Source organism: Rhea pennata, chromosome Z (assembly GCF_028389875.1).
Source record: "Rhea pennata isolate bPtePen1 chromosome Z, bPtePen1.pri, whole genome shotgun sequence".
Taxonomy (NCBI): Eukaryota; Metazoa; Chordata; class Aves; order Rheiformes; family Rheidae; genus Rhea; species Rhea pennata.
Genome location: NC_084702.1, coordinates 29,367,105 through 29,392,475, shown reverse-complemented (window position 1 = coordinate 29,392,475; position 25,371 = coordinate 29,367,105). Strand labels below are relative to the sequence as shown.

The 25,371-nt window shown below is 34.1% G+C and overlaps 1 protein-coding gene across 6 annotated transcripts in view; it reads left to right on the top strand.

Annotated features, from left to right (window-relative positions):
* The window catches only part of AGTPBP1 (ATP/GTP binding carboxypeptidase 1), a 75,003-nt gene that overhangs the window by 41,673 nt on the left and 7,959 nt on the right, over nucleotides 1–25,371 (top strand). For 3 of the 6 annotated variants that reach the window (XM_062600675.1, XM_062600676.1, XM_062600677.1), the window contains 11 exons: nucleotides 3,418–3,501; nucleotides 3,756–3,842; nucleotides 3,930–4,078; nucleotides 5,477–5,564; nucleotides 6,277–6,421; nucleotides 7,232–7,385; nucleotides 8,200–8,380; nucleotides 8,860–8,989; nucleotides 9,379–9,510; nucleotides 10,528–10,704; nucleotides 16,094–16,254. In XM_062600675.1, coding sequence (XP_062456659.1) covers nucleotides 3,418–3,501; nucleotides 3,756–3,842; nucleotides 3,930–4,078; nucleotides 5,477–5,564; nucleotides 6,277–6,421; nucleotides 7,232–7,385; nucleotides 8,200–8,380; nucleotides 8,860–8,989; nucleotides 9,379–9,510; nucleotides 10,528–10,704; nucleotides 16,094–16,254 — 1,488 coding nt within the window. The other 3 variants (XR_009961305.1, XM_062600678.1, XM_062600679.1) reach the window with 3 other exon arrangements.

Sequence of the window (25,371 nt, the reverse complement as noted above, 5' to 3'; positions counted from 1 at the left end):
ATGGAAGCTAGAGATGAGATGCTTTCTACCTCACTATTTAAATATAGAATATCATACTTGCCAAAGATTTCTGATGTATTTTATCAAGCAGCAAGGATGAGAACTCTGAAAGATTGTGGACGTAATGGTGTATTGACAGTTTATCACCTCCTGATGCTGTATATTGGGAGCTTTTCTCTGTGTTGTCTGTGAATTAAGGACACAGTCTGGTTGTATGTGAATGAAATTTCTTCTGTTCATATTCTTAGAAGAAGTGTACCACTGAAGTGAGTATATGCTAAGCTGTTGATGTGGTTGGTGTTAATATTTTTCAGTGAAAATAACTGAACGCATCCTTTAGGCCTTTTGAAAGACTAGATTTTTTTTTTCCTTCAGTTCTTCTCTCTCTTGTGCTAACAAAGCTGTCTTTGAGCAAAATGTAAAGTGAATAAATTCAATGATTAATGCATTTAAGTATTTGTTTTTAGTATTTGTAATAGAACAGTCTAGAAGTAGCAGCTGCTGAGGATGCTGTCATGTTATATGCTGCATAAACAAAGAATGAAAAATCAATGAAAAATCATTGCTACCACACCTCTTGGTGAACAAATAAATGGATAATAAAAGAAGATAAAGGAAAATAACTGTAAAAATAATTTGCAAAGACAATACAAAGAGCTAGCTTTTATGCATAGAAGTGAATAACTATAAAGACAAATGTGTGTTTTAGAAGAACATGTAATAGTAGGTATGAGACCTTGCTGCTTGCTTAGGTATTAGATTGAATGCTTTCAGCTTTATACTTGGAACTTTAACCAATTTCATGAGAATCTTCAGGAGATTCTTCATATTTACATTTGGTTATTGATTAAAATGACATATCTTTCTAAAGCCGGGTGGTATCATTACAGTACTTTGGCTGAGTTTCAGATCTGTCATTTAAAAAAAAGTGATCTTTCCTACAAAATGACCAAGTATTGAAACACAACTGTTAATACATCTATTCTTACTAAAAAGCTTTGTTCACTGTTGAGAGTAAAATATCTATATGCTTATTTTTAATATGGATTCAGCTGATCTAGAAATGAGCTTAGTGTTTTCTGACTGAAGATAGAACGATATATTAAGGAAATTTTGCAGGTGTTCACAAGTTTTAGTGATATTTAATCATTCTGAATATTCCTGAGTAATATTACATTGGGTGAGATCTTTAAAATCAGGAAAAATTTGAATTGTCATTCTTAGAAATGAATCAAAGCACCAGATTAACTCTGCCTTTTGACCAATAAATCCACCTATATTCTCATACGTAGAGCTGATTTCTAAACCATAAGGATGGGTTTTTTTGTTGGCTTGTTTGTTTTATTTTAGAGTATTTTATTTTTGGTGAGGTGTATTTTTAACATTGAAAGTAACATTTTTACCTATGTGGAGCAAGAATGGAATTCCATGTAATCCTGCTAAACTTGATTAAGAAATTCTTTTTCACCTTTTTAAGGTACACTTTTCTAAAACTTCAGTTTTCTGCTAATGACTTGTTACTGCAATGTAATGAGTTTCTGAAAAGAGAACCCTTTTAAAAAGCACCTGATCTTTTTAGGAATTTTTGCTTTATAGAAAGGTGGTGAAAATTAAATTTGACAAAGATGGAGAAGTATTGAAAATCTCCTAGAAAGCCATGTTTAAATTTTGCTGGCAGTCGGTGAAGTTTATGTTCACTTTATTGCAAGCAATTAGTGTATGTATTGTCAGCTAAGTCTCTGTTGGAAAACAAAGCAATGCATTAATCTGTCCTCAATGTAATTTAAGGAGCCTTGTAAAATTTTTATCTGAATGTGTTTTGTTTGGTCCTGCAATTTGCTAGGAAATGCAGTCTTGCCCAGTTGGTGTTTTGAAGCACTTCTGGAATTTTGTTTACGTTTAGCAATACATAGATTTTACCAAATATTTCACCAAGCTGTTGTCAGAATGTCCTCTGAGAATAATTGAAGTGTTTTATTATTCCACCATTTAGAAAAGAGAGTTACTACTTAATTCAGTCCCCTATAAATTAGGGATTAAATATCTACTCTTTTTCTCCTTTCCTTAAAACTTTAGGATTGTTTTTGCTGCACATTTTAGGATTTTCTAATCACCTGACAGAAGTGATTATGAGGTAAATCAGGATCCACAGGGGACCTGTCCATAAATACATAGCTCCAGGTCAATAGTTTATTCTTTCTGTTTTTTCCAATTTTTCCTTCTGTAATCTTCAGATAGCTTCTTTTATCTCCTAACTTTTCATTATCTTAAAATGTCCATTACATTTTTTTGCTTTGTGTATATCTTCTTGAAAACCATGTCATCTTTCTGTCTGTATACTGTGGTTATAACTGTGATATTCAAATATTTTACGTTCATTAGTGGATTTTGTCCTGACAAAATTCCTATGATGATGGGAAGCATTATTATCACTTAGCGCGGAGTCATATTGAGATCTAATAATTTAAGATCAAACAGGAAATTTGTAGTTCTGTCTTGAACTGAACCCTGATCAAATAGATTATGGTGAGTGGACCTTCCTGCAATTTTATTAATATGTTGTTGGGCATGTGATTTGATTTTCTTTCCAAGTGGGTCTTAGTTTTATAAGGATTACTAGAGTTGTACACTTTCCTTCTTTCTCTCTCTCCTTGTTTGTCAATAATATTTATTTTAATTAAACAGAATTTCCAGCCTGAACATACTTTACAGCTCTATTCCAGTATTCTTCATTGTTAATCTACCTCCTTTTGTTCTTATTGCAGGTGCTGTGCAAGCTTTTCCCCACAGCTCTGCCACTATATTTCATTCTTGAACTGCAACACATTCTTACTTTTCCAAACCAGGACCTAGATACTGCCAGTTGTGCAATGATTTAATGATCTGGATAAATACACACCTGACATTTGGCTGACATCACCAAATTCATTCTTATTTGTTACCTAGTCGATATATGAACCTAGATGTCCAGAGGTGAAAAGCTAGTGCACTAACACACTCACTGCACGATATATTCTCTAAAACTTTAATTTTAGTTATGATAGGACTCATGTAAATTACTAATATTATTGAGTACTGTCCTAGATTAAAGCATTAACATAAATAATGTTTGAGTAATTCCTGTTGCTATGGTGAATTATGAAATCGTGCATTCATTTTGTAAGTTAAAATCCGGTGGGTTTTGTGCATGAAAACTCAGTTCCCACACATACAAATATAGGAATCAGTCAGCTGTGAATGCAGGTGTTTAATAAGTACACTTAAGAGTTTGTGCACATAAGTGGGGACAAGGCTGAAGTCTCTCTGAAAATCTGTCCCACTGTCTTCATCTTAATTTTGTTAGTTTTCATTGTTATCTTTCTTATAATTGGAAACAATATGCAACAGTTTAATTGGGGACTCTTCTTTTTATTATAGGACAAAAATCTCTCAAGATATTGAAAGATTGATTCATCAAAATGACATTATAGATAGAGTTGTGTATGACCTTGATAATTCTAGGTAAGCTTTTACCCTTCTGAAAACAATACTCAGTGAGTAGCTTAAGTATATTCTACTTTGTCTATGATATAATTTGTAATTTTTAAGATGGTACTGTAATTACAGATTTCTCTACAACTTTCTTGTGAACATTCTTTCTGCTATCTTGGCTCTATTTATGGCAAGTTCAGAGTAATTTTTGACTTATTGAGTGAAGTCTAAAGCAAACTTCATGAGTTTTTTTTAGTCATCCTGATCCCGTTTTCTCCCCTTAGTTATTCGGTACCTGAGGAAGCAGATGTTTTGAAGTTTAATTCCAAATTTGAATCTGGAAACCTGCGCAAAGTTATTCAGATCAGAAAGTAAGATATTTCAACTTTTCTTTTTACCTGTGAGACATTTCATTTCTGATATTTAAAAAAGATCTGTTTGTTTTTGTTAATCTTTAGATACGAGTATGATCTAATTCTGAACTCGGATATAAATAGCAATCATTATCATCAGTGGTTTTACTTTGAAGTCAGTGGAATGAAAACTGGTGTTGGTTATCGGTTTAACATCATTAACTGTGAAAAGTCAAACAGTCAATTTAACTACGGTAAGATGCATTTCCCATCCTTTTGAGAAGAAATATGTAGTAAAGTATCTGTACTAGACAGCTCAACTGTGTGTCATGGTGTCCAAGGATCAACAATATATTCATATTGTCTTACAGATCAGGTCTTTTGTTTTTAATAGCGCATTGAAAAATGTTATGACAGATTTCAGTTAAAAAGAAAAAAAAGTATTTTAAAACACTGGCTGTCAGTTTTTGAAATGAAGTATTGTTGTGATTGAAGCCAAAACAGAAGACTGTTACTGGCAGCTGCAGCTAAAATTGTCTTAAGACCATTTGGGTTGGGGGACACCAAACCTCGTCAATCAACACAGGTGCAAGAGGAATGAGACCTGGTGTCATTAAGTCCCTTCCTGAATACTGAGATATGTTTTCAGAAGTGCAAAAAAGTGTAGGTAGTCTCAAAGAGGTTTTTTTTCTTAATGATAAGAATGGAGAGACCGTGTTTGTGAGTGGGGAGCTGGATTCTCCTTTGAAGTGTTGGGCTTCACATGTGACCTCCTGTAGTTTCTAACTCATAGCATTTGCTGCTCATGCTTAAAGCAAGGCTCATGCCTCGCGTAATAGGTTTTTCTTCCATTTGTCCAAAGGAGGTTGTTCAGCTTAAAAACATTTCTGTTGTGAGTGTTTTTCCCCCTAGATTTTGTTTGGTTCTTCCTTTTAGTCCTTTAAGGAGAAGTAAGACGAACCTCACTCCCACTCCTTCCCCCCCACCTCAATCCTCAAACTTGTGAGACAGAATAACATCATATTCTTTGTCATAATCATGCAGTTGACACTGATAGAATGTAAGAAGAATATCCAGATAGTTTGACCAGTAGTAAGTTGCTTTTAAATTACGTGTTAATTTTCTTCAGTCACTTTAGATCTTTATTCATATGTTGCATACATATATTTGGTAGTTACTTTGGCTTCTTATTAAATATATTGACTGACTCGGTATTTGTATTTGACTAACTGTCTAAGTAGTAAATAAATATAGAATGAACATGTATCACTTTCTACTCTAAACTGATACTAAATGTTCAACACTATGCTGTTGATTAGGATGTAAACATTTAAAAAGTTGCTGAGAAAAAGGGGATATAAAAACATCTACTTAAAATATTTGCACTTTTAATTTAAAACAATTTTGGTCTTCTGCAGATCATTTTTTTTTCTTATAATTAGGATGTGATAGAGAGAAGGAAAGATGATCTGTTAAGTTGAATGAAAGCGCATATCTAGATTTTCATGAAAATGTGTTCTATGATAGTACGTAAAAAAGTATAGCTAGCTTGGAAAATCACATAAAAATGTTTATCCAGTCCATTACTGATAATATCTCAGTGTTAAAGAGTGCTATCTTTGTATTAAAGTGAAATACAATTTTTCTTAAAGGTATGCAACCCCTAATGTATTCTGTTCAAGAAGCATTAAATTCTAGACCATGTTGGACTCGTGTTGGGACAGATATTTGTTACTACAAGTAAGTACACCAACCAAATATAATGAACAGATCTTATATTGAAGATGACTCTGAGATAGAATTTTTGATAGCAACAAGAAATGTTTGCTTTTGATTTTTAATAATAGTATTTTAATAGTTCTGTAGCGAATACATATTTTTTTCCTTAATTACAGTTCTTTAGTCGTTACAGACAAGTAACAGAAGCGATCAAAATATGTAGACTCTTGTTTCGTTAGTACTCTGCTAGCATTGAAGTAGTTTACTTGTGTACTCATTTTGGCCAGAAATTGCATTCTATTCTATAGAAATGTTTAATGGAATATACGTAAGCACACCTACTTAAAATGTTATTGGTGATATGCAGTAATACTGATCAAGCGGTACCTGCGCTTATTCTTTTGTATCCATGATACAATCATTTTAAAACAATCCTAGAATATAGAATGAGAAGTTACCCTCCATTTGTTACCCTTCGTGGTCAACATCTGTTTGTTTCATTTTTTTTTTAATTTAACTCAACTCCTCCCATAATGTGCGTATATCGGTGATATCCTAAAGTTTCTTTACAGATGATAGGAACCAATGGAAGTAGTATTTAACATGAATGCACATAAAAGAGAAATACAATCACTGAAATTCTTTATAGTTCTTAAAATGTGTGTTTGTGAATAATCTGTGATATAAAAAGTAAATTATTTTAATGTGTTTATTGTCTTTATTTTACTATTAGGAATCATTTTTCAAGAAGTTCAATTGCTGCTGGGGGGCAGAAAGGAAAATCTTACTATACAATTACATTCACGGTGACTTTCCAACATAAAGATGATGTCTGCTACTTTGCTTACCATTATCCATATACATACTCAACCTTAAAGGTGAGAAGATCATCATCCATTACATAGATAGTGATTTATACTTTTGGATAACTTGTGATGCCTAAAATGATAAGAATTCATGAGTGAGTTCTGCTTACTTTTTTTTGAAGTTCAAAATGGTCCTTAAAATGGAGGATATTTCATATAATCTTGATGCAGAATGGTAGGGGGTGTGGCTTGTACTAAATGATACTTAATTTCAAGATAAGTGATGTATCTGGTATTTTTTTAGGAATCACAACTATATTCGTAATTGATTGGAAAATTCTGTGAGAATTGAACAAAATATTTTTGTGTGAGTCGAATGGCTCTTACCTGCCGATCTACATACAGCAGTTCAGAACTGACCTATCCAAGATAGAGACACAGACAGATATTTTCAGAATAATGAATTACATAAAAGGAGTGCTGTGAAACATTTAGTACCAGGGAAAATGTCAGTCTAGAATGATTGGTGGTTGTTTTTGTCATGGTAGCAAAACCATACTTAGGGATTCAATAGTAAATATATACTACTGTTGAATTAAGCTATTTATTAAGCAATCTGCTAATTCACTAAATTTTTGGAAGAAGTATCATTACTAGAAAATGATGAAACTTTTATCCTTTGCACTTTCATTTTCCTCAGAGCAGCTGTAAAAACATACAAAGACAATAATTCAGTTGCCTAGAAATGCAGAGAATGATAATTTTATGATGGAAGCTTTAGCATTATTCAGAACTACAAAACAGGAATAAGTATCTGTAGAAATACTGTTACATGGGATTACAAAAGATTTGAAGTATCTTTTAATTATTTTTGGGGTGAAGATGCATCTACAGAAATTGGAATCCATCCACAACCCTCAACAGATATATTTTCGACAAGATGTTCTCTGTGAGACACTGGCTGGCAACAGTTGTCCATTAGTCACTATTACAGCCATGCCAGAGTCAAATTACTATGAACATATCTCTCAGTTCAGTAAGTATGACTTCTCTTTCTCATCAACAAGAAATAATGCAAATCCTGCTATTTATGATTTTTTTTTCTGTCAACTGCTGTAGATTGTAAGCATAGCAATAAAGTAGGGTTAATGAATTTTATGAGATTAGAAGATACTGGTATACAGGATTTTCTTTGGGTTTAAAAATATGTAAATATCTATTTGTAGTAGTCAGGTAAGAGTATGGATATTTATATCTAATTTTTTTTTGTTATTTTTCTCTTTTTTTTTGGTATCAAATCAGTAACGAGATATTTCTGTATGTTGTATTTTGCTGATAATGCTTCTTGGAGGAGAAGCAGCTGACTAATGAGTAACTTTTCTCCCAAAAAGCTGAGTAAATCACCTTGTCAAAATATCTTTCATAGAGAAAATATTTTTTTTTTCTCAGCTCTTGGGATTCAAAGTATGCTTTCATTCTAAGAGCATTCTTGGTTCTTCCTCTTACCCGCTCTGCCCCGGCTCCTCCAGTATTTTTCTAGTCTGTTGAAAAGGAACCATAAAAGTGTATCGCATTGTAGTTGCCATCTTGAGCTGGTTTCAGCCATCTAGTTATCTCATACTGAATTTAAAATTCCATTGAGATGCTTGTGTAATTAACAGGCTTTATAAAAAATATTCTGTCAAGTTCTATAAAGAATACTCCATTTATGTGAGTGCACTGAAAAAAAGAAAACGCAAAATACTGTACTTTGCATTGTACTGAATGAAGCAGTCTGTTGCTTTTCTCTTCTGTAAACACACTGTTACACTAGCATGAATCTGATTTTGTGATGTTTATGCTCCTTTTAGGGAATCGTCCTTATATTTTCCTATCTGCTCGTGTACATCCTGGAGAAACGAATGCAAGCTGGGTTATGAAGGGAACACTGGAATATCTTATGAGCAATAATCCAAGTGCCCAAAGTTTACGAGAATCTTACATTTTCAAAATTATTCCCATGCTCAATCCAGATGGTGTCATCAATGGAAAGTAAGTTTAAGTTTACTCATAAATGTGTAAGCTGTTAATACTAAGTCTTTGCATCTACATTAAAAAAAAAAAAAAAAAAAAAAAAGTCCTAAAAACATATAAATGCAGTACTCAAATATATAAAAAAATCCTTACAAAACTGCTGGGATTTACTTCCCGAGTAAAATTTTTGGCTTTTGAAAGGCAGAAATATTGTTTCATGAATTCATTGTAAAAACATCTTTTCAATTTTTTAAGAGTGATAATCATTCCTCTGTGATTTGAGCTTGCACTGTATTTGACTCTCTGAACTGCAGTCTTGGACAGCTGTAGATTAAGAGCATGCAACTGTTTTAAAAAGAAAAAAAAAGCTAGACAGGTTCATTGGACTCTTCCAAAGAAGCAGTGGGTGTCGAAGAAAACTTGAATTAGGGAGGGAAGGTTTTTCAAAACTATAATGATGATACAAACTTAATACATTCTTTCCTTCCCTTGAATAGCCATCGTTGCTCTTTAAGTGGAGAAGACTTAAACAGACAGTGGCAAAATCCAAATCCAGATCTGCATCCTACAATTTACCATGCCAAGGGCTTACTGCAGTACCTGGCTTCTATAAAACGTTTACCACTAGTAAGTATGTATGTGTAAGCAGTTCTGAATCTTTTTGTATATGTAGCTAGTCTATAAAGTAAACTACTTAATAGGTCCTTCTAAACTAGATCACACTTAAAAATGTGACTTGGAGAAATGGTCTTTTGCAAACCTTTAACTTTTTTTTCTTGCTAGAATAGAAGGTTAAACCTTACGTAGAAGGAATTCTGTGTCTTTCTGTTATTGAATGAATTGATCGTGCAGAATGAATTGATCAGGCAATAAGTTGATCAAATGATATTTCTTTATTCTTTGTAACTTTTAACAGTGTAAATATAAATGTGATAGGCTGAGAAATAAGGATTTTTTTTAATGTTAATATTAAGCAGATACACCTTGGTTTCATTTTGCCAAATAATTCATTGTAGGTCTACTGTGATTATCATGGTCATTCTCGTAAAAAGAATGTATTTATGTATGGCTGCAGCATCAAAGAGACAATGTGGCACACTAATGTTAGTGCATCCTCTTGTGACCTGATTGAAGACCCTGGTTACCGGGTAAGTTTGTCATTCATCACTTTGACACTTGGCATGAATTTGGAATATCGTTATGCTATGCACATACGGGGCTTTACTGCCCCATGAGTAGACTTATTTATAGAAAGATCTCTCAAGTTTATGAATGTATTTCAAAATATTTTGAGAGTGCTCTAATGTAGCTAAGAACTTACTCTTAGCACAGTGATTCATCTCTTTTGGTATCATTGCATGCTTTTTGTGGTCAGTATTACCTTATAGTAAATACATGCACTTCTGCACATTTATAATAAGTGAAAGAAAGAAGACTCATTTAAGCACAGTGAAGAATATTCTAGAACCAAGGAAAACAAAGTAGTACTGAATTGCTCTGGGAAACATCCATTTATGTGTATGGGGAGAGACAAGGATCCTCTTAAAAAGATGTGTAGTTAATGCATGTGCCTCTAATATATACATGCAATAGGCTTGGACGAACAACATGCAGGACACTGTGCAAGCTTTTAAAAATTCGTAAGATAGCGGTTGTCAAGTTTTTTCCCTTTAACCTCACCGCCACCTTGTGGCAATTGTAAATCTGTGCAGCTTAGTGTCTCAAATGCATTTTTTAATGCATTTAGTTTCAGTAAGTACATGAATGCCTGTTAAAAGGCTTGTTATGCATCTGAAGACTGTAAAGGAGTAAAGATGCTTTCAGAATTTTCTCAAATATTCCCAACTTTTTAAAATAATTGCTATTTGATTGTTTTGTGTGTGATTTCCTGGATACTGAGTCTGATGTCATTCACGCTTGTTGCGCTACCTATTTGTGTCAGGTCTTGTCATTTACACCTGCGTTACCATAACGTGCAAAAGATAATAGACAGTAAGTGTTATGATTAAAAATTATACTGGCTTTTGAAAACTCCAGTGGAAGAAATACTCTTTTTATTCTTCTAATTCAAATTTAAACAAAATTTTCTGATAGGAGTTTTTGACTTTTTGTCTTTCGTAAATAAAATGAAAGAATTGCTCTTTTTCAAAATAACACTCTTGCAGGCACTCCCTAAGATCCTCAGTCAGACTGCCCCAGCATTCTGTATGGGCAGCTGCAGCTTTGTGGTGGAAAAGTCCAAGGAATCAACAGCACGAGTTGTTGTCTGGAGAGAGATAGGAGTACAGAGGAGCTACACAATGGAAAGCACTTTATGTGGATGTGACCAGGGCAAATACAAGGTAAGGAACCGTATCATTTGAACGGTTCTTGTTCTGTGATTTCTACCACCTGCGTTGGTACCATGTTCTGTAATCTAGCTTGCTTGCATTTATTTAATTTCTAAAACTTCTAAAATCTCTGTTCATTCCAATGTTGTAGTGAAATAATGTTATGTGCAATACAATAGGTTGCGTAGCAGTCTTCATCTGTCACTTAAAATAATATCACTGCATAATGTGTTACTCTTTTTGGCTGTATTAACAAGGCTACTATTAATAATTGCTTATGACACATGTAAATGCATGTATTAAAAATAATTCAGAGAACTGTTCTTTCTAGTAGATTATTAAAATTGGATAGTAATACATACAAGCAGTAGAATAAGTTTCCTTTGTATGTGGCAGCTTGAGACTTCACTATGTCAATTGATACAGATATTTAGTAGTTCAACGAATATTCAGTAACATTCTTTTCAGAATTAGTTGCAGAAGCAGGCTTATAAATTAAAACATTTTTAATATCTGGTTACCAGTATTACTAGTGGTACATTTCTAAGTAAAGTCGTTACAGTTGTTTCACTTTTTAACTCGGAATTTATTTTCAAATTACCTTCTTCAAAAGCACCTTAGCAGGAGTGGATATTTGAAAACAAAAGGTGGCCTATATGTTTTTTGCTGCAAATAGAAAACCTGCCTCATAAGGAAAATCTTCCTAGGTTAAAAAAAAAAAAAAAGAAAAGAAAAGAAAAAAGGAATGAAAGAACCTAAATACCAGATCTTCAACTTTGTTACTAGGTTAAATTTAGCTACAAATGGAAGCAAGTTTATAAAGTGAACATTCATGGAAGAAGTAGCAGTTTCTTCTGCTTGAAAATAAGTTTAAGAATACTGAACAAGAAAATGACTACAACCCTCAAAAAGGCAAATAAGGACTAGAAGACTGGGAAAAGGAAAAAAAAAAAAAAGTAAACAGATATAACTATTGTAACTATTGTGTGCTCTAGCACCCATATGTACCTTTCTGGATGGTAAGACGACAGACATTTTGGCAGGAATCTCAGTCGATCTATAACTGCTAGGTGAATGAATTAATTCTGCCAATTAACAACAGAAGCATCTCTCTTACTGTCACTTCCAGGTTATTACATTGTAATTTCAGTTGTTCCTTAGATGTGGATATTATGGAACTTTTAAAAATGATTACTCGTCAAACTCACTTAATCTGAAACATCTAGAATATTCTTGCAAACTTCAGCTTTCATGGCTTTACCAGTGTTGCTACAGAAGGTTCTTCAGAAGGTGAATTGAGGTGGTTTTTGGACAAACCTAAGATGCTTAACTTGCAAAGCCTTGTGATCAAACCTTCATTAAGGAGTGAAGAAATGGCTAAATTCTGTCAAAAAAAAAAAAAAGAAAAAAGAAAAAAGAAAAAAAGATTGCTTAAAGGGGAGTGTGTTATTCTTCATCATATATTGACAAGGTCCAATTGCTGTTTTGTCATTTATTTTCTTTGGAATCAGACAATGTGCAAGATCTTACTGTTCTCTGAATATGCAGGAAAAACCTTCATGATTTATTCTCTGTTGTGATCTTACTAAGAAAATGTATCGGAAAGGCTGACGTCACTTGATAGAACAAGAGCAAAATCTCTCCAGTGAGAAGGTCAAAGAAGTTTAGCCTTTTTTCTAGGGTGGCAGTGAGGCTAGCAACTATTTGAAGGAATTTGTGGTATAAACTTGTTCATGTCTTTCAAAGTACATTTTTTTCAAAACAGTTGAACGGTAGAAATTCCCTCTCTTCCTACTTCCCACCTCAAGTGACATGATAGTTCAGAAGAGTATGCATTGCCTACAGGCCTGAAACGCCTTTCTCCTCTTGCAACTTAGCATTGTCCTAAATTCTATCAAAGCCTGAAGAAGATTACTGACAAAGTTTGTTCTTCATGAAACAAACGATGAGTTTCTGCGAAAGCTGAGTATAATACTGAAACATCAATTTAATTTTTTTAAGTGAAATTAATTTTTATTTTATTTTACTTAGACTGCATTCTGTCAGGAAGCAATCAAGCTGTTATAAGTTGGCAATTCTTACCTGAATTTAGGATCCTTTGTGACAGTTATAACTGGAAGCAATATCACTCTATTTGCTTCTGCAGAGTCTTTGTTGTGCGTGAGATTTAGTGCCACAGATACTACCCACTCACTTCTGATTCAAGACAGAATAAGTGAAAGTCCGGGAGAGAAGTTATCTAAAGATCTACTATGGACCACTATTAACACATCAGACAAAAGGAAAACATCTTCAGTAAATTCAGATCATCTGAAAACAACCATTAATTCATTCCTATTCAGAGATTAATATGCTAGGGAGTATGGCTTAGTTTTCTAGTTAGTAGAGAAATTTGCTGATATATATATAAATCATGATGCACACAGAGAAAAGGCTTTTTAAAAAAAATTAGGCAACAAATGTACCTTGTTAGTGAGTCTTCAGTCTGTAGATTTTGAGTTCTCAAAGATGGTCATTGCTTCTGAATAGTAAAAGAGGAGAACAAGATCTTATACTGGCCAGGCGATTTCTCCAAATCTTAGTACGGCCATGTAAAATGTGTTAAATACATATTACAGGAAGATTCGTCTCACCTTGAGGTAACAGTCCCTCACGCCTGTGTCATGTCTTTGCTCCTCAGTAGCAAAGTTCAGTGCCAAGAACTATTCATATGAAATCGTTTTCATTTTGTACTCAATGAGGAACACTTTAACTAGTGCTCTAAGATGTTACTGCCTGGAAAAAGGTTAATTCTATAGAATATGAAGAAAATCGAATGAACTACAAAATTTGCTAGCAAAAATCTACTAGTAAAAATTCCATACGTGCTTAAAAAAGTTGTACCTGGGCTTAAAAGCAAAGTTTTTAGCACTTTAAAAAGTCTAATAGGCTACAGTAACAATTGCAAGTATTCAGAAGATCAAGAAGAGAAGTACAATGAAGACTTCAGTGAAAATGAGGTTCCTCTCGGTCATTTTAGGAAATAATAATATGCAGTTTAATCAGCTGAAGCAAACTTTGGGTCCCTTGCTTCATAGAAAGTAGGAACATTTGTTTGATGGAAGAATGACAACAGATTAGGGAGTTTGATGTTTGACAGCCATGTGGTATTGCATTCTTCATTGTGATTCAAGGAGATGACAACAGCAAATCTGTACTTTGGCAGTCTTCTACCACAAACATATAGACCCTTCAGTGTAGCAAATTCAGATTTTGCCGTTAAGGTATTTTGCAGCTATCCATCTCCCATCTGGTTCAGTTATATCTCTCTTTAGTAATACCCTCTTTCTCCTGTGCTGAAAGTAGCAGCCGTGGAATATGCACATGCTATTTATCTTTCTAACAATTGTCTTTGCACTTTCTTTCATGTCATTCTCTGTCCTTTTCCTGCTTAAGAACCACTCTTACACTGTCTTTAAGGAATCTACCAACTAATGATAACTTCTTCAGGAGCAGATGTAGGCAATGATTGGAAAAGTTTCTGAACCGTCAAGTTGCACACATTAGTAATCTATGTAACAGTGAGATTACTGTTACCCTTCTCCTTCCTCTTCCACGTATTTGTTGCTTCTTGTCCTTAATGTTATTTTAATCTCTTTGGGGCAGGGACTGTGTCTTCCTGCGATTAGCGTAGTGGAGACCCAGCTATGACTGGAGTCTTCGAATGTTACTGATGTGCAAACAGATACAAAATAAAAACAAAAAAATGGCCTCTGTGAATAAGGTACTGCACTGAGAGTGAGGAGAACTGATTTCTGTTCCCAGCGGGTTCAGTGACATGCTGTGAGACACTGTGCAAATCGCTTCAACCCTCTGTGCCTGCATTTCTCCATCAGTAAAGTGAGGATAATTCTTCCTTTAGTGATAAAGTGCTTTGAAATCTACAGCACAAAAGCACTATTAAAGAGGTAAGTAGTATTACTATTAACAATAATACTCAACTCTCCAATCCTTGTTCACTACCAGGAGGTTTATGTAACGTTTGGCTGGTGGATGGCACTGTTTAGTATAATGAATACAACTTTAGGACCTTATTTACGAAGATTACTGAGAAAAAGAGAACTCACAAGAAGACTAATATCAAACTTCCCATTTATTATGCTTGCATATGTTCAAAATAGGAGCACATGAAGAATACTCCAGACTCTACCATTTTGGAGGAACATAGCACTTCTAAACTTTGCATTTTAACATACAGCATCAGTGTGGCAACACACAAAGCTTATGTGTATGTTTTTTAGCTTGTAGGCAAAAAAGTGCCTACCTTATTTGTTTTGCTTCATTATTTTCTTACTAGATGATTTAGCTTGCCACCATTTTCTAGTTCTTCTGCTTCCCTGCTTGTTTTGTCAAAGCTCCTTTTTTAACTACCTTTCCCCTTAAAAGATTTAGAAAAAATAAACTTTCAAATTCTCCAGAGATCCAGACGTGTATGTGTTGGGGGGAGGGGAGGCTTATGACATTGAATTTATTATTGTATATAAAGTCAGTACTAGCCAATTATATAATTATTGAGAGCCATTCTGGAATATCATTCTAATTTCATAAATGAGATGGGGTCAGATGTTCTCTGCTTATATACTGTATTGCTGATTAAATTAAATGTATATAATTATCTAATGGCAGTCTGTTGCATTTGTAAACTTACAGAATAATAGGTATGGTCTACTTCTTAAATCTGCTATGGAGAGGGAAAATGTCTTGCTGTCTCATTCAAGATAGAAGATAGCTATAGGATGGGATACTTTTATTTTTGCCTTTTTTTTTAGTGACTAAATGTGTAAATAAATACTTTCAGAATTAACAAATACAACCTTTAATTTATGGGGGAAGGAAGAGATGATTTTTGTCAGGGAGTAACCTTATTGTCTGAATTGTCTTATTGATGTCTTAAAACATATTAGTGAATTTATAACACCTACAATGTGAAACTTTATTCTGACAAGACTTTCAGTTGAATAATTTTATATTTTAAATCTTACTGATTTAAATCCCAGTTGTGAATTTTGTGTCTTTTTTTTTTTAATTGCTAGACTTTTAAACTTAGCTATAATCTCTGATTTCTTTCTTCCACTGCAACTATGTGAGTCCTGTTAGTGTGCTAGAAGTGTAGACTAAGAAGCTTGGAAGAAATGTTGAAGCCTCCAGAAATGTCTACTCTGTCTTAGAGGAAGGAAGTTGTTATTCTCTGGGTTTTTTTTATTATTCTTGCTAAGCATTTATTCTACAATTCCTATTTACTCTGTCTTTAGAGCAAAAGTGTAATAAATAAGAAATACTGAAATGTGTATAGTACTGCAGTACATGCAGGTCCAATTTACATGTACCTATTTTATTTTTCTGAATCTTATTTTTAAATTAGGGATTGCAGATAGGGACAAGAGAACTGGAGGAGATGGGAGCCAAGTTCTGTGTTGGCTTACTGCGTTTAAAAAGACTGGCCTCGCCTTTGGAATACAATCTGCCTTCTAGTCTGTTGGATATTGAAAGTGAGCTGATTGAGTCAAGCTGTAAGGTGACAAGGTAGTAAACATTTATTTATTTATTTTATTTTCAGACAGCCTCTAAAATGAGGTAAAGATTCTCAAAAGAACTTTAAAATGTTCTTCTACTTCATCAGAAATAATATTGATGTAATATGATGTGCTAGAGTAACAGGAATCTGAGTATTGAAAAATGACCTTGATGACTATACATTATGTTTGTTGCTGGTATAAAGAATTTCAATTTTAATATTAACAGGGATCTATTATATCCTGTAAAACTCAGTGTTTCTCAATATTTTTTTTCTGGGAGCGTTTTTATTACTAGTGTTAAAAATGTATTTTTGCATTTTACATTAAATGTAAGAATTTAAAATGACATGAAATAATGTGAGGATCACAAAGAAATACGTTGCATCTGCTTGGTAGCTAGCTTATTAAATTGCAAAATTCTTAAAGCTCTGGATAGGCTTGCAGAAGTATGTTTCCATTCCCGAAGTAATGATTTAGTATCCACATGTACATAGTATCTGGAGATGCACAGGAGACAAATTAATTCAAATGTACAAGCTTCTTTTTCTGAAAAGCTCTGTAGTGATGAAATAAAACAGTTACATATTTCAGCATTAAACATAGAGTAAAAGAGAGTAAGGTTTACACATCAAGGTATGATATCGCCTGGTGTACTTATAACTGAAAATGTTGCAATACTGAGAATCTAAAAAAATAAATTTATTTTTGTATCTGTACAACTCAAGTAATGAGGTGCTTGGGACTAAGACTTTAATTAGGTGCCAGACTAATGAGCAGTTAACTAGTCCATAGACCATGAATACTAGCAGAGGTGTGGGAAGACATCTGTGGTATCCTGTGGAAGGAGGGAGAAAATCTTCAGTTCTAGTATTTAAGCACATATAATGTCACCAGAATGTGGAGCACTGGGAGTAACTGGATCTTGAGAAAATTCTTAGCACATAGAGTTATTAATAAAAAGTTCACAGTAAAAGGCAATAATAAATAGAGTGTAGTTGAAAGTATATGAAAGGTAACTGCAGCATGTAGATATCTTGGATCAAAGGTGCTGGGTATCTGAATCTGCTGATGCCATTTGCTCAGCAGTGCAACATTAGTGTGACAGCTAACTGCTGAACTGCCCCTGTCAGATCAGCTTTTCTGCCTGGATCAGACAGAGTTAGTGATTCTAGGAAGAGATGTGATGAGAGACTCTGGAGTACCCTTCTCTCTCCAGTGAGTAAGCCTTGCTCTGAAGAGTTAGGTGAAGTGGTTCACTGGGAGAAAGTCTAGTAGCAGACACTGAAAAAAAGCAAGCAATGCTCTAATACTGTTGGGATGGCTTTGGGCTGATAATTCTGCTGCAAAGTAAACACAGCATTTTAATCAGTAAGAATGCCTTGCCATTGCTTGCCGTACCACCACAACATCAGTACTAAAACATAGCAGCAACAGAGAGCAGTCTTCAACATTTGTAATGTTATTCTTCAATATGTTGCTCTAAGTTCTCACTCGTATGGTGTATTAGTTACTGTGAGCTCTGTAGGAGGTAGTTTGACAACGAAGGTAATTCATTAGTGTCCTTCTTTTTGTAAATATAAAACCATGTTTTCCAGTAATCTCTAAAATGTGTTTTAAAAAAAAGAAGGGGAAGAAACTTTGATTTTGAACTCTTTCTGTTATTTCTTGCCTTAGTTGAAAATCTTGAACAAGGGGCCTTTAGAGTAAGCTAATATAACTCTTTACATTCCCCTAGAAAAACTCATATTTTTCCTTTTTTGTAGCTTACAGAGCAACCATGCAGGCAACTCAGCTCAGGAAATCTGTTTCCTCCCATGTTACCCTGGTGGCTCATCTAAACAATCTATACAGGGTTCTAAAGATGAAAATCTTTCTTACTGTCTGATAGAAATTTCATCTGTTCTTTTCAATGAAATGTAAGTTTTGACAAAAGAGCTCAAAACTTGGGAAGGTAAAAATGTTAACTGCAGAGGAAGCATTGTCTAGATCCTTGAAACAAATTCTGAAGCACATCCCAAATAGGTTTATATGTGAACATGGGAAGAAAATTGGGGGTGGGGGAGGGAATGTTTTACACTACAAAGCTCTTGAGGGAGATCACCAGGTGCATTTCAATGTTATACAGGATGTCATGCTACAGCAAATAAAAAGAAGTGGTTTGATCATAATTTTCTTCACAAGGCCTTAATCAAAAGGAAGAGGGAAAACTAGGAGATGTAGAAGGATAAAAAAAACATAGTAGCTGCCTTTAAATATTTAAAGATAGATGCAGGAAATCTGTTGCCTCTCCAAGGCAGATAGGACCATAAGTGATGACCTTAAATTGCAAGGTTAAGTCAGCCTTGACTTTAGGAAAAAATTACATATTGCAAGCAAAAATGAAGTTCTGGAGTAAATCATCTGGCAAAGTTGCAGAGTTTCCATAGGAGATTGAGAAAAGTTTAGACAAACTATAGCCCAGAATGGCAATGGAAATAGTTGAGTTGGCTTTACACACAAAGGTAGAAAAAGCGTCAGTGTGGAACTTTTTCAGTAAGTAACATGCTGGAAAAAATATCCATAAATATTAAATAGTTGAGAGTGGTTTTGAATCTCTCCTTTAATAGGAAGAGTATTTGTAAGTCTGACCTCAAAAGATGCTGTATGCTAGTTCATCAAAGTGCAATGTTCCAAAATCGCAGACTGGTTTTCAGAATTTCCACAGCCAGGTTCCGAATCCCTGAGACCCTTTCTTTGCTTTTTTCCTGCCATATGTGCTTTAACATTTTTTAAGTATCCATTATTCCGTAAGTGTGGGCTAGCAGTAAGGCAATCTGACATGACAGCTATTGTGGATGGCCTTTCAGTGATAGTCCTTCAGTAAGGGCAGTTACTCTTTCCTGAGACCTTGTGTCTGTTAGTTCAGCATGCTGAACTTCGTAATTTAATATTGATTTGTAACATTTATTTTATGACTTGTATGGTTCCTCACATCATTACCCTTGAGTACGTACTCTGAAAAACAGATTTACTTTTTATTTCATTTGCAGGTAATATTATATGTTAATGAGACTGTATAACATTTTCCCTATCCAGAAGTGTGATATAATGAGACTGTATGCAGAAATGTTATGTTATTGTTGATTTTCTTAGGACTAAGCTTCAGTGTAAAATATAGCTCTTCAAAATATTACTGTATTTTGAACTAAGATAGGGTTGTAAATGATTAATCCTCAGGGGAGCATTTGAAGATAGCCACAGATTTCTACATAACTTTATATTCGGTTCTACCTCAGATGCAGAATGTGTTTTATGTTGTCTTTTTAGAGAAGTCTGACATCACAGTTAACAGATGGAATTAGTGGTTGTGCTTTAGAAAAGCTGTGGGCTAAATTTTCTAACCCACTTAATTTGTTCTCGATGGGCTGGCCTTATAACTTTGTTTTAGTTTTTAACTTTTGCTGGCTACACTCACGTTAGTGATAGGCTGTGCTGGACAGCTGAAATCCCAGTTGTATAAACATGGCATGTACTCACCCAGTTACTGGCAAGCAGTTTACCAAGCTGTTTTTAATAATTCATTAAGTCTGTGGATTATCGTACTAGTTGCTGAAATGAAGTATTAGAGATATACCAAGCTAAATGTATTCTAGCTTTCCTGTCCTTATTTAATGAGAATTTAGGCAACCTCACTGGCTTTACACAGATTATGAGTATACTTTGGATGACATTGCATGCAGAGGTTTGTTGATTTGTTTTTAATTTGGATCCTAAATTATGTTATGATGTGTTACACTTATGTTCTCCTTAACAACTGCATTTTTTCCTCTGTAGGAGAATACCACAAATTTCAGATTGTGTACCATTTGGATTTAGTATCATTCACCAAAATGCAGCATCTTGGATTTCTTTTCCCTTTTGTTCACTTAACTTTTATTGCTGCAGTAAGTGCAGCAATGCATGTGTTTCATACTTTTTTGAAACAATATTCAGTATCATTTTTTTCATACATTAATATATAATCATACTGCAGCTACTTTGAATGTAAGAGAAATTTCATCATTAAGGTTCCGTTTTCCAAACTGGTAAGCACATGTTGCTTTTGCACACTGTTCTTACGTGAAGCATGTGTTTAGAATTTGTGGAAGAAATATGACAGCAATAATAAGTTTAGCTAAAAGCCTTCCACATAATAAGTATTTGTCTCAGCTTTTCAATATGAGGGTCATTCTATGTTATGTACTGTATTCCAGAAATCAGTTATACTGAAAATGCAGAATTACTTAAGTTGTAATGTAACCATAAAAATGCAAAAGATCTGATGACACTCCAAGTAATGCATACCAGATGGTTGGCAAGTTCCATTATCCCCAGTTTGTCTCATGTGAAAAAGTATTACACAAAGTTTAGTTGACCATTCACTTTTGCTTGTGAAATGTAGATTTATTTTTCCTTATGGTGGTTCTTGAAAAATCAGGTCATAAATCTCACTCTTCACAGATATGTTATCCTAAGGAATCTAGAAAATGTCAGTGCTGTATTTCCCACTTGTGCCTTACTTCATCTATATTACTCCAAGCTAAAATTACCTGCTCTTACTCAGATTTTGCATACCTATTGTTTTTTCAGTTATTCCATGGAAAAATGTCTTCATTAATAAAACTGATCACGCTGATGCTGTAATGGTAACTTCTAGGTGATTATGGGAGGTAACAAGCTGAGCTTCCTCATAAAGAAAGCAAGCAGTTAGCAAGACCTTCAAGGTGCCAAAGCAAAGATGAATAGGGAGTATGTGAACATCTCTTACTATTCTGAGGCTTGTGGTGATGCTAAGATTTGGGTACCTATGTGGAAGATCAGTAATACAATTTAATTGGCCTAGGAATAGGACAAGTGTTTGCAATGAGAAGAACTCTCTCACGGCAAAAAAATTGTTTAGATAGTGGCTTAAAAATACTATTTCACAGCATTAAAATTAACATAGATTAATGCTTACACTTTCTTCAACTTCTGTTGAAGTTCTTTTGTAAGACTTTTCTAACTTGGTCATTGTAGCTGAGCTTTAATTTAAACTGGTTATGATGGAGCTCTTTTCTGTGGAATGTCACACAGAGATATGGGTGAACTGTATTTTGTGATTGTTCCTTAATGATCAGTTTTTCGTTGGTGTGGCCTAATGTGAAGATTGTTTCCATAAATAGTTTCTGAGCTAATTATATTTTGCTAGAGAGTTTCAGACTCCATCCTAAAGGACCAGATCATGAAAATTCAAAACTGATTGTATTTTAAGTCAAAGTTTTAAGCTGGAGAGGGATCATAAATAACTTTGGTAATGTTTTAAAATTGAATGATTGTGCAAAAAATGATATGAAAAAAATTTCCCTCCTCATCCGTGACCTTTGAGTATTACACAGCTAGAGATCATGAAAAGTAATAGCCAAATGCTTCTGCACTGAAGAAACGAGGGCAGTTAAGAAAGAACCAGATGCAATGTCAAAATTTTTAGGCGAATGCTTCTCTATAATAAAAAGTATTAAGCTTTATTGGATAAATCTGTTGATAGTATTTTAGATCTTTCTAATACCTGGTGGCTTTATTTCCTAAATATAATATAGATTGTTTTTATAACAAATCAAATAGTGTTTTAATACCACTAAAAATAAGATGTGTAAGTTCCAACAACTGATCCTTAAAATGTGGCGTTAAGACTGAAAAAATTTTTCTGTTTGTATCTGACCTTGTATACCTTCTAAACCCATCTTAGAAGTGATTTGGTAATCATGATTGTTCATACAGGGGTTCATGTCATTAAATTCAAAGGCAATACCTTTTGCTAAAAACTGAGATCAGAATCAGACAGTTAACCGGACAGGGGACTTCTTCAGAGAAAAAGTCAAAGTTGACTGTTGTCTGTGTCACTGCTGGAATATGCCCCAGTATCACACAGTCCTTTTTTTGTCAAATGTGACTTTTTTTCTTGAACTTTTTGCGTAACCATAGCAGTCTTATATATGCCCACTGATTTTATTGAACCTGTTGGTGTTGTATCAAAACAGATTTGTGTAACCAAACAAACCATGTCAAAATGTTCTTCCAGTAAATCTAGAACAGTATGACTGAAATATTTTTAAAACTTTAATTTGGGTAGCGTTCTGAAACAGGAGAGAGACAGTGCATAATTGTAGGAATTTGTTACCAGATAACTGTATTGAACCTTCTTGTTTCTGGGGTCTCGGAAGCTTGAGTTCTGCCATATATCTCAGGCCACCAGATTTCCTGTCTTGTTTGCTTGGCAGGTCTGTCTAGAACAAAACAATTTTGTGCTCCTTGACAAAGTGTCTATATGACAATCAGATCGAATATCCGTGGGGGTCCCAGTTTCCTGTCCTTTTTAGCACTCGCTACATGTCTCAGTAGAACTTCAAAAACTCATACAGTTTACCAATGCTGACATTCCCAAAGGGAATCTCATATTCCTAACTTTTCAGGGGCTGGCTTGTGTTCAGAACTGAAATGCATACTGCAGAAGAGGGTATAGTTAAAGATCAGCTCTTTTATGGGACAAAGGAAATAACAGATGTCTCTATTCTGGATATTATTTTGAAATAAATTTTAATGAAGTCTTATTTTTTATGTATCCTCCTAAAAGCCACTTCCCACTGTCTCAGGAGGTACATGAGAAGTGCTTAATAGCTAGATAAGGATGAGATATTTCCCCCTCTAGAAAAAAATCTGGATTATATCAAGTGGGAACTCCTCTCCTAGATGAGCAATATTCAGATATTAACAGCTAAAGAAGAAAAGTGTGATTCAGCATGGATTTTCTGCTACCCTTTGATATATTTTTCTACTTAAGTAGTGTTTTGAGATCACTGAATAAGTTTTCAGGGCTATTTTATGTTTCTAGTTTAAGATTAAAAGTACTGGACACTGTCTCAATATTTTGTTGTTCACAGAGATTTTTTTTTCTTTTCTTTGTCCTCTTGGAGTGTGAGAGGTACTCTAGAAGGTGGCTAGAAGGTTTCAACTAATTTCCAGAGATTTAATGGGTACCAATTCTTAGTGACATTTCAGTGAGGTTTAGCAAAGTATTGAGGGCTCCTTTCCCTGCTTAATGAGTTGCACAGTAATGAAATACGGACTGGTATTTCTAGCAGCTGTTACCCCTGAAGCACAGAGGATTTGGACTCCCTGGCTTTAGCTGCTTCTTTGAGGCTTTAACTGCTTCTTTGAGGAAAAGGGTTTGCTTGGTAGGGTTTTATCCCCTTCTATGAATCTGGCTATTTTTCTATTCAAAAGAAGTCCCCTCTCTTCATAATTAATGGCAAATAGATCTTCCATAATTTTCTTCTAGTGCTTTAAAAAAATAGTAATTTTTGTTAAGATCTATGAAGCTTTCATGTCAAATATGTGGAGGAGATAGGTTGTTTGTTCTTTGATCCACACTTTGCATCGACAGCGCTGAGACTGCAGTTTTTCAGGGAGTTAAAAATGTGCATCAGCTGATTTATTAGGAATCTATTCATCTGGGTGCTGGAAATACACAGTGAGCCTCTACTGAGTAAAACTTACAAAGCTAATTTCTGTTCCACTTCAAAGGTAGTCATTTGTCAGAGGATTATCATACAATCTCTTGCTTTATGTGGGGAGACTTCCATACCAAATATTTTACTATAAAAAAAATACTGTTTATGCTTTCCTTGTATGTCTTGTTTTTCACTGTTCATTATTTATTATTATTATAGTTATAATTTATTATTATTTCACTTTTCATGTGATGAATGAGAAGAGAAACTACCTGCAGAAAATTCAAGTCAGAACTTCTTAAATAGGAATATAAAAGAGTAGTTTTTACAAGACTTTCATGTGTCCCAGTCAGAGCAATGAACAAAATTGTATTTTTGGATGTTACTGGTGTTACTTTTTAAAAACAGATTTTTTTTAATACTTTGGATAAAAAGAGGCAATTTTAAACATTCAGAAGCATCATCCTTAATTTTGCAAAAGTTTTTGAGGTTTTCTCAAACTCTTTGATTTTATTAGCTGTAATTAAACTGACCAAGTAAATGTTAATATTTTGAAATATACTTCCAGTATTTCATTAGATGAAGTCTCAGATTCCTTGAGTTCATTTTGAACCATGTCTGAAACATATTTGACTTAAGAAAAATAAAGCAATAAGTAGATTTATTTCCCTCCGGCAGTGCACTTTAACATTTTAAGTGATGAATTAAACACTTTATTTTTCTTTAATTATTTTGAAACCATTTGCCAATGTTTTTTTTCCCCATTTCCAAATGGAAAAGATTAGACCAAATGTAATATTGATCTTGTAGTAAGAATTATAGTTGTTATGCTGACAGGTTTGATAGAGTCTGTATGCAATGAAATAAAAACACATGACTAGTCATAACTACAAGGACTTTTACTGGAATTATCTTTAGCCTGATAACTTGACCTTTTTCTGGAAATTACGGTCCTTATTTGGTTCTTTTAAGGTTCATTGGTGTATTCTAGCATATAGTATATTTTTGTTTATAAATTTAATTTAATTAGAGAACCCAGCATATCTAGTGAATGGTTTAAAAAAAAAAAAAAAAAAAAAAAAAGGTACAGTGCCAAAAGTAGATATGGGAAAGAAAAAAACTACTGCAAAACTCATTTCCTGCATTTACGGTCTTGCCATTTGAGAAAACACATCTGACTGGTTAGGGGGAAGAACTCAGGAGTACATGCAAGAGAGAGTTGGACTCTGACCCTCTTGCAGTGGGCCTCTTCCTGGGCTGCCAGAAGAAACTGGATTTGACCTACACTCTTTATTTACTCTTTCCACCTTATTTAAACTTACTCTTAAACTTTGCCCAGACATTTGCTTTTTTCTGCTCACAGATTAAGGAAGCTGGAAGTTTTTCTTTCCACCTTTCTGTGGCGGGCCAGGCTGACATCATTTAACCTTTTTTTGACCTTCTAGTATCTCCAGGAATACAATTTATTTAAAAAGAAGTCATCTTAAACTGCAACTTCTTTCCTATTTTCTTGAGTCCTTTTCAAAAGGTTGAAAAACTAAGCTGTTGAAGATGATGCCTGGGGATTCATTGATGGGCCTGGTGGCTGTTGTAGGAGGAGAATGCCTCTAGACCAAGAC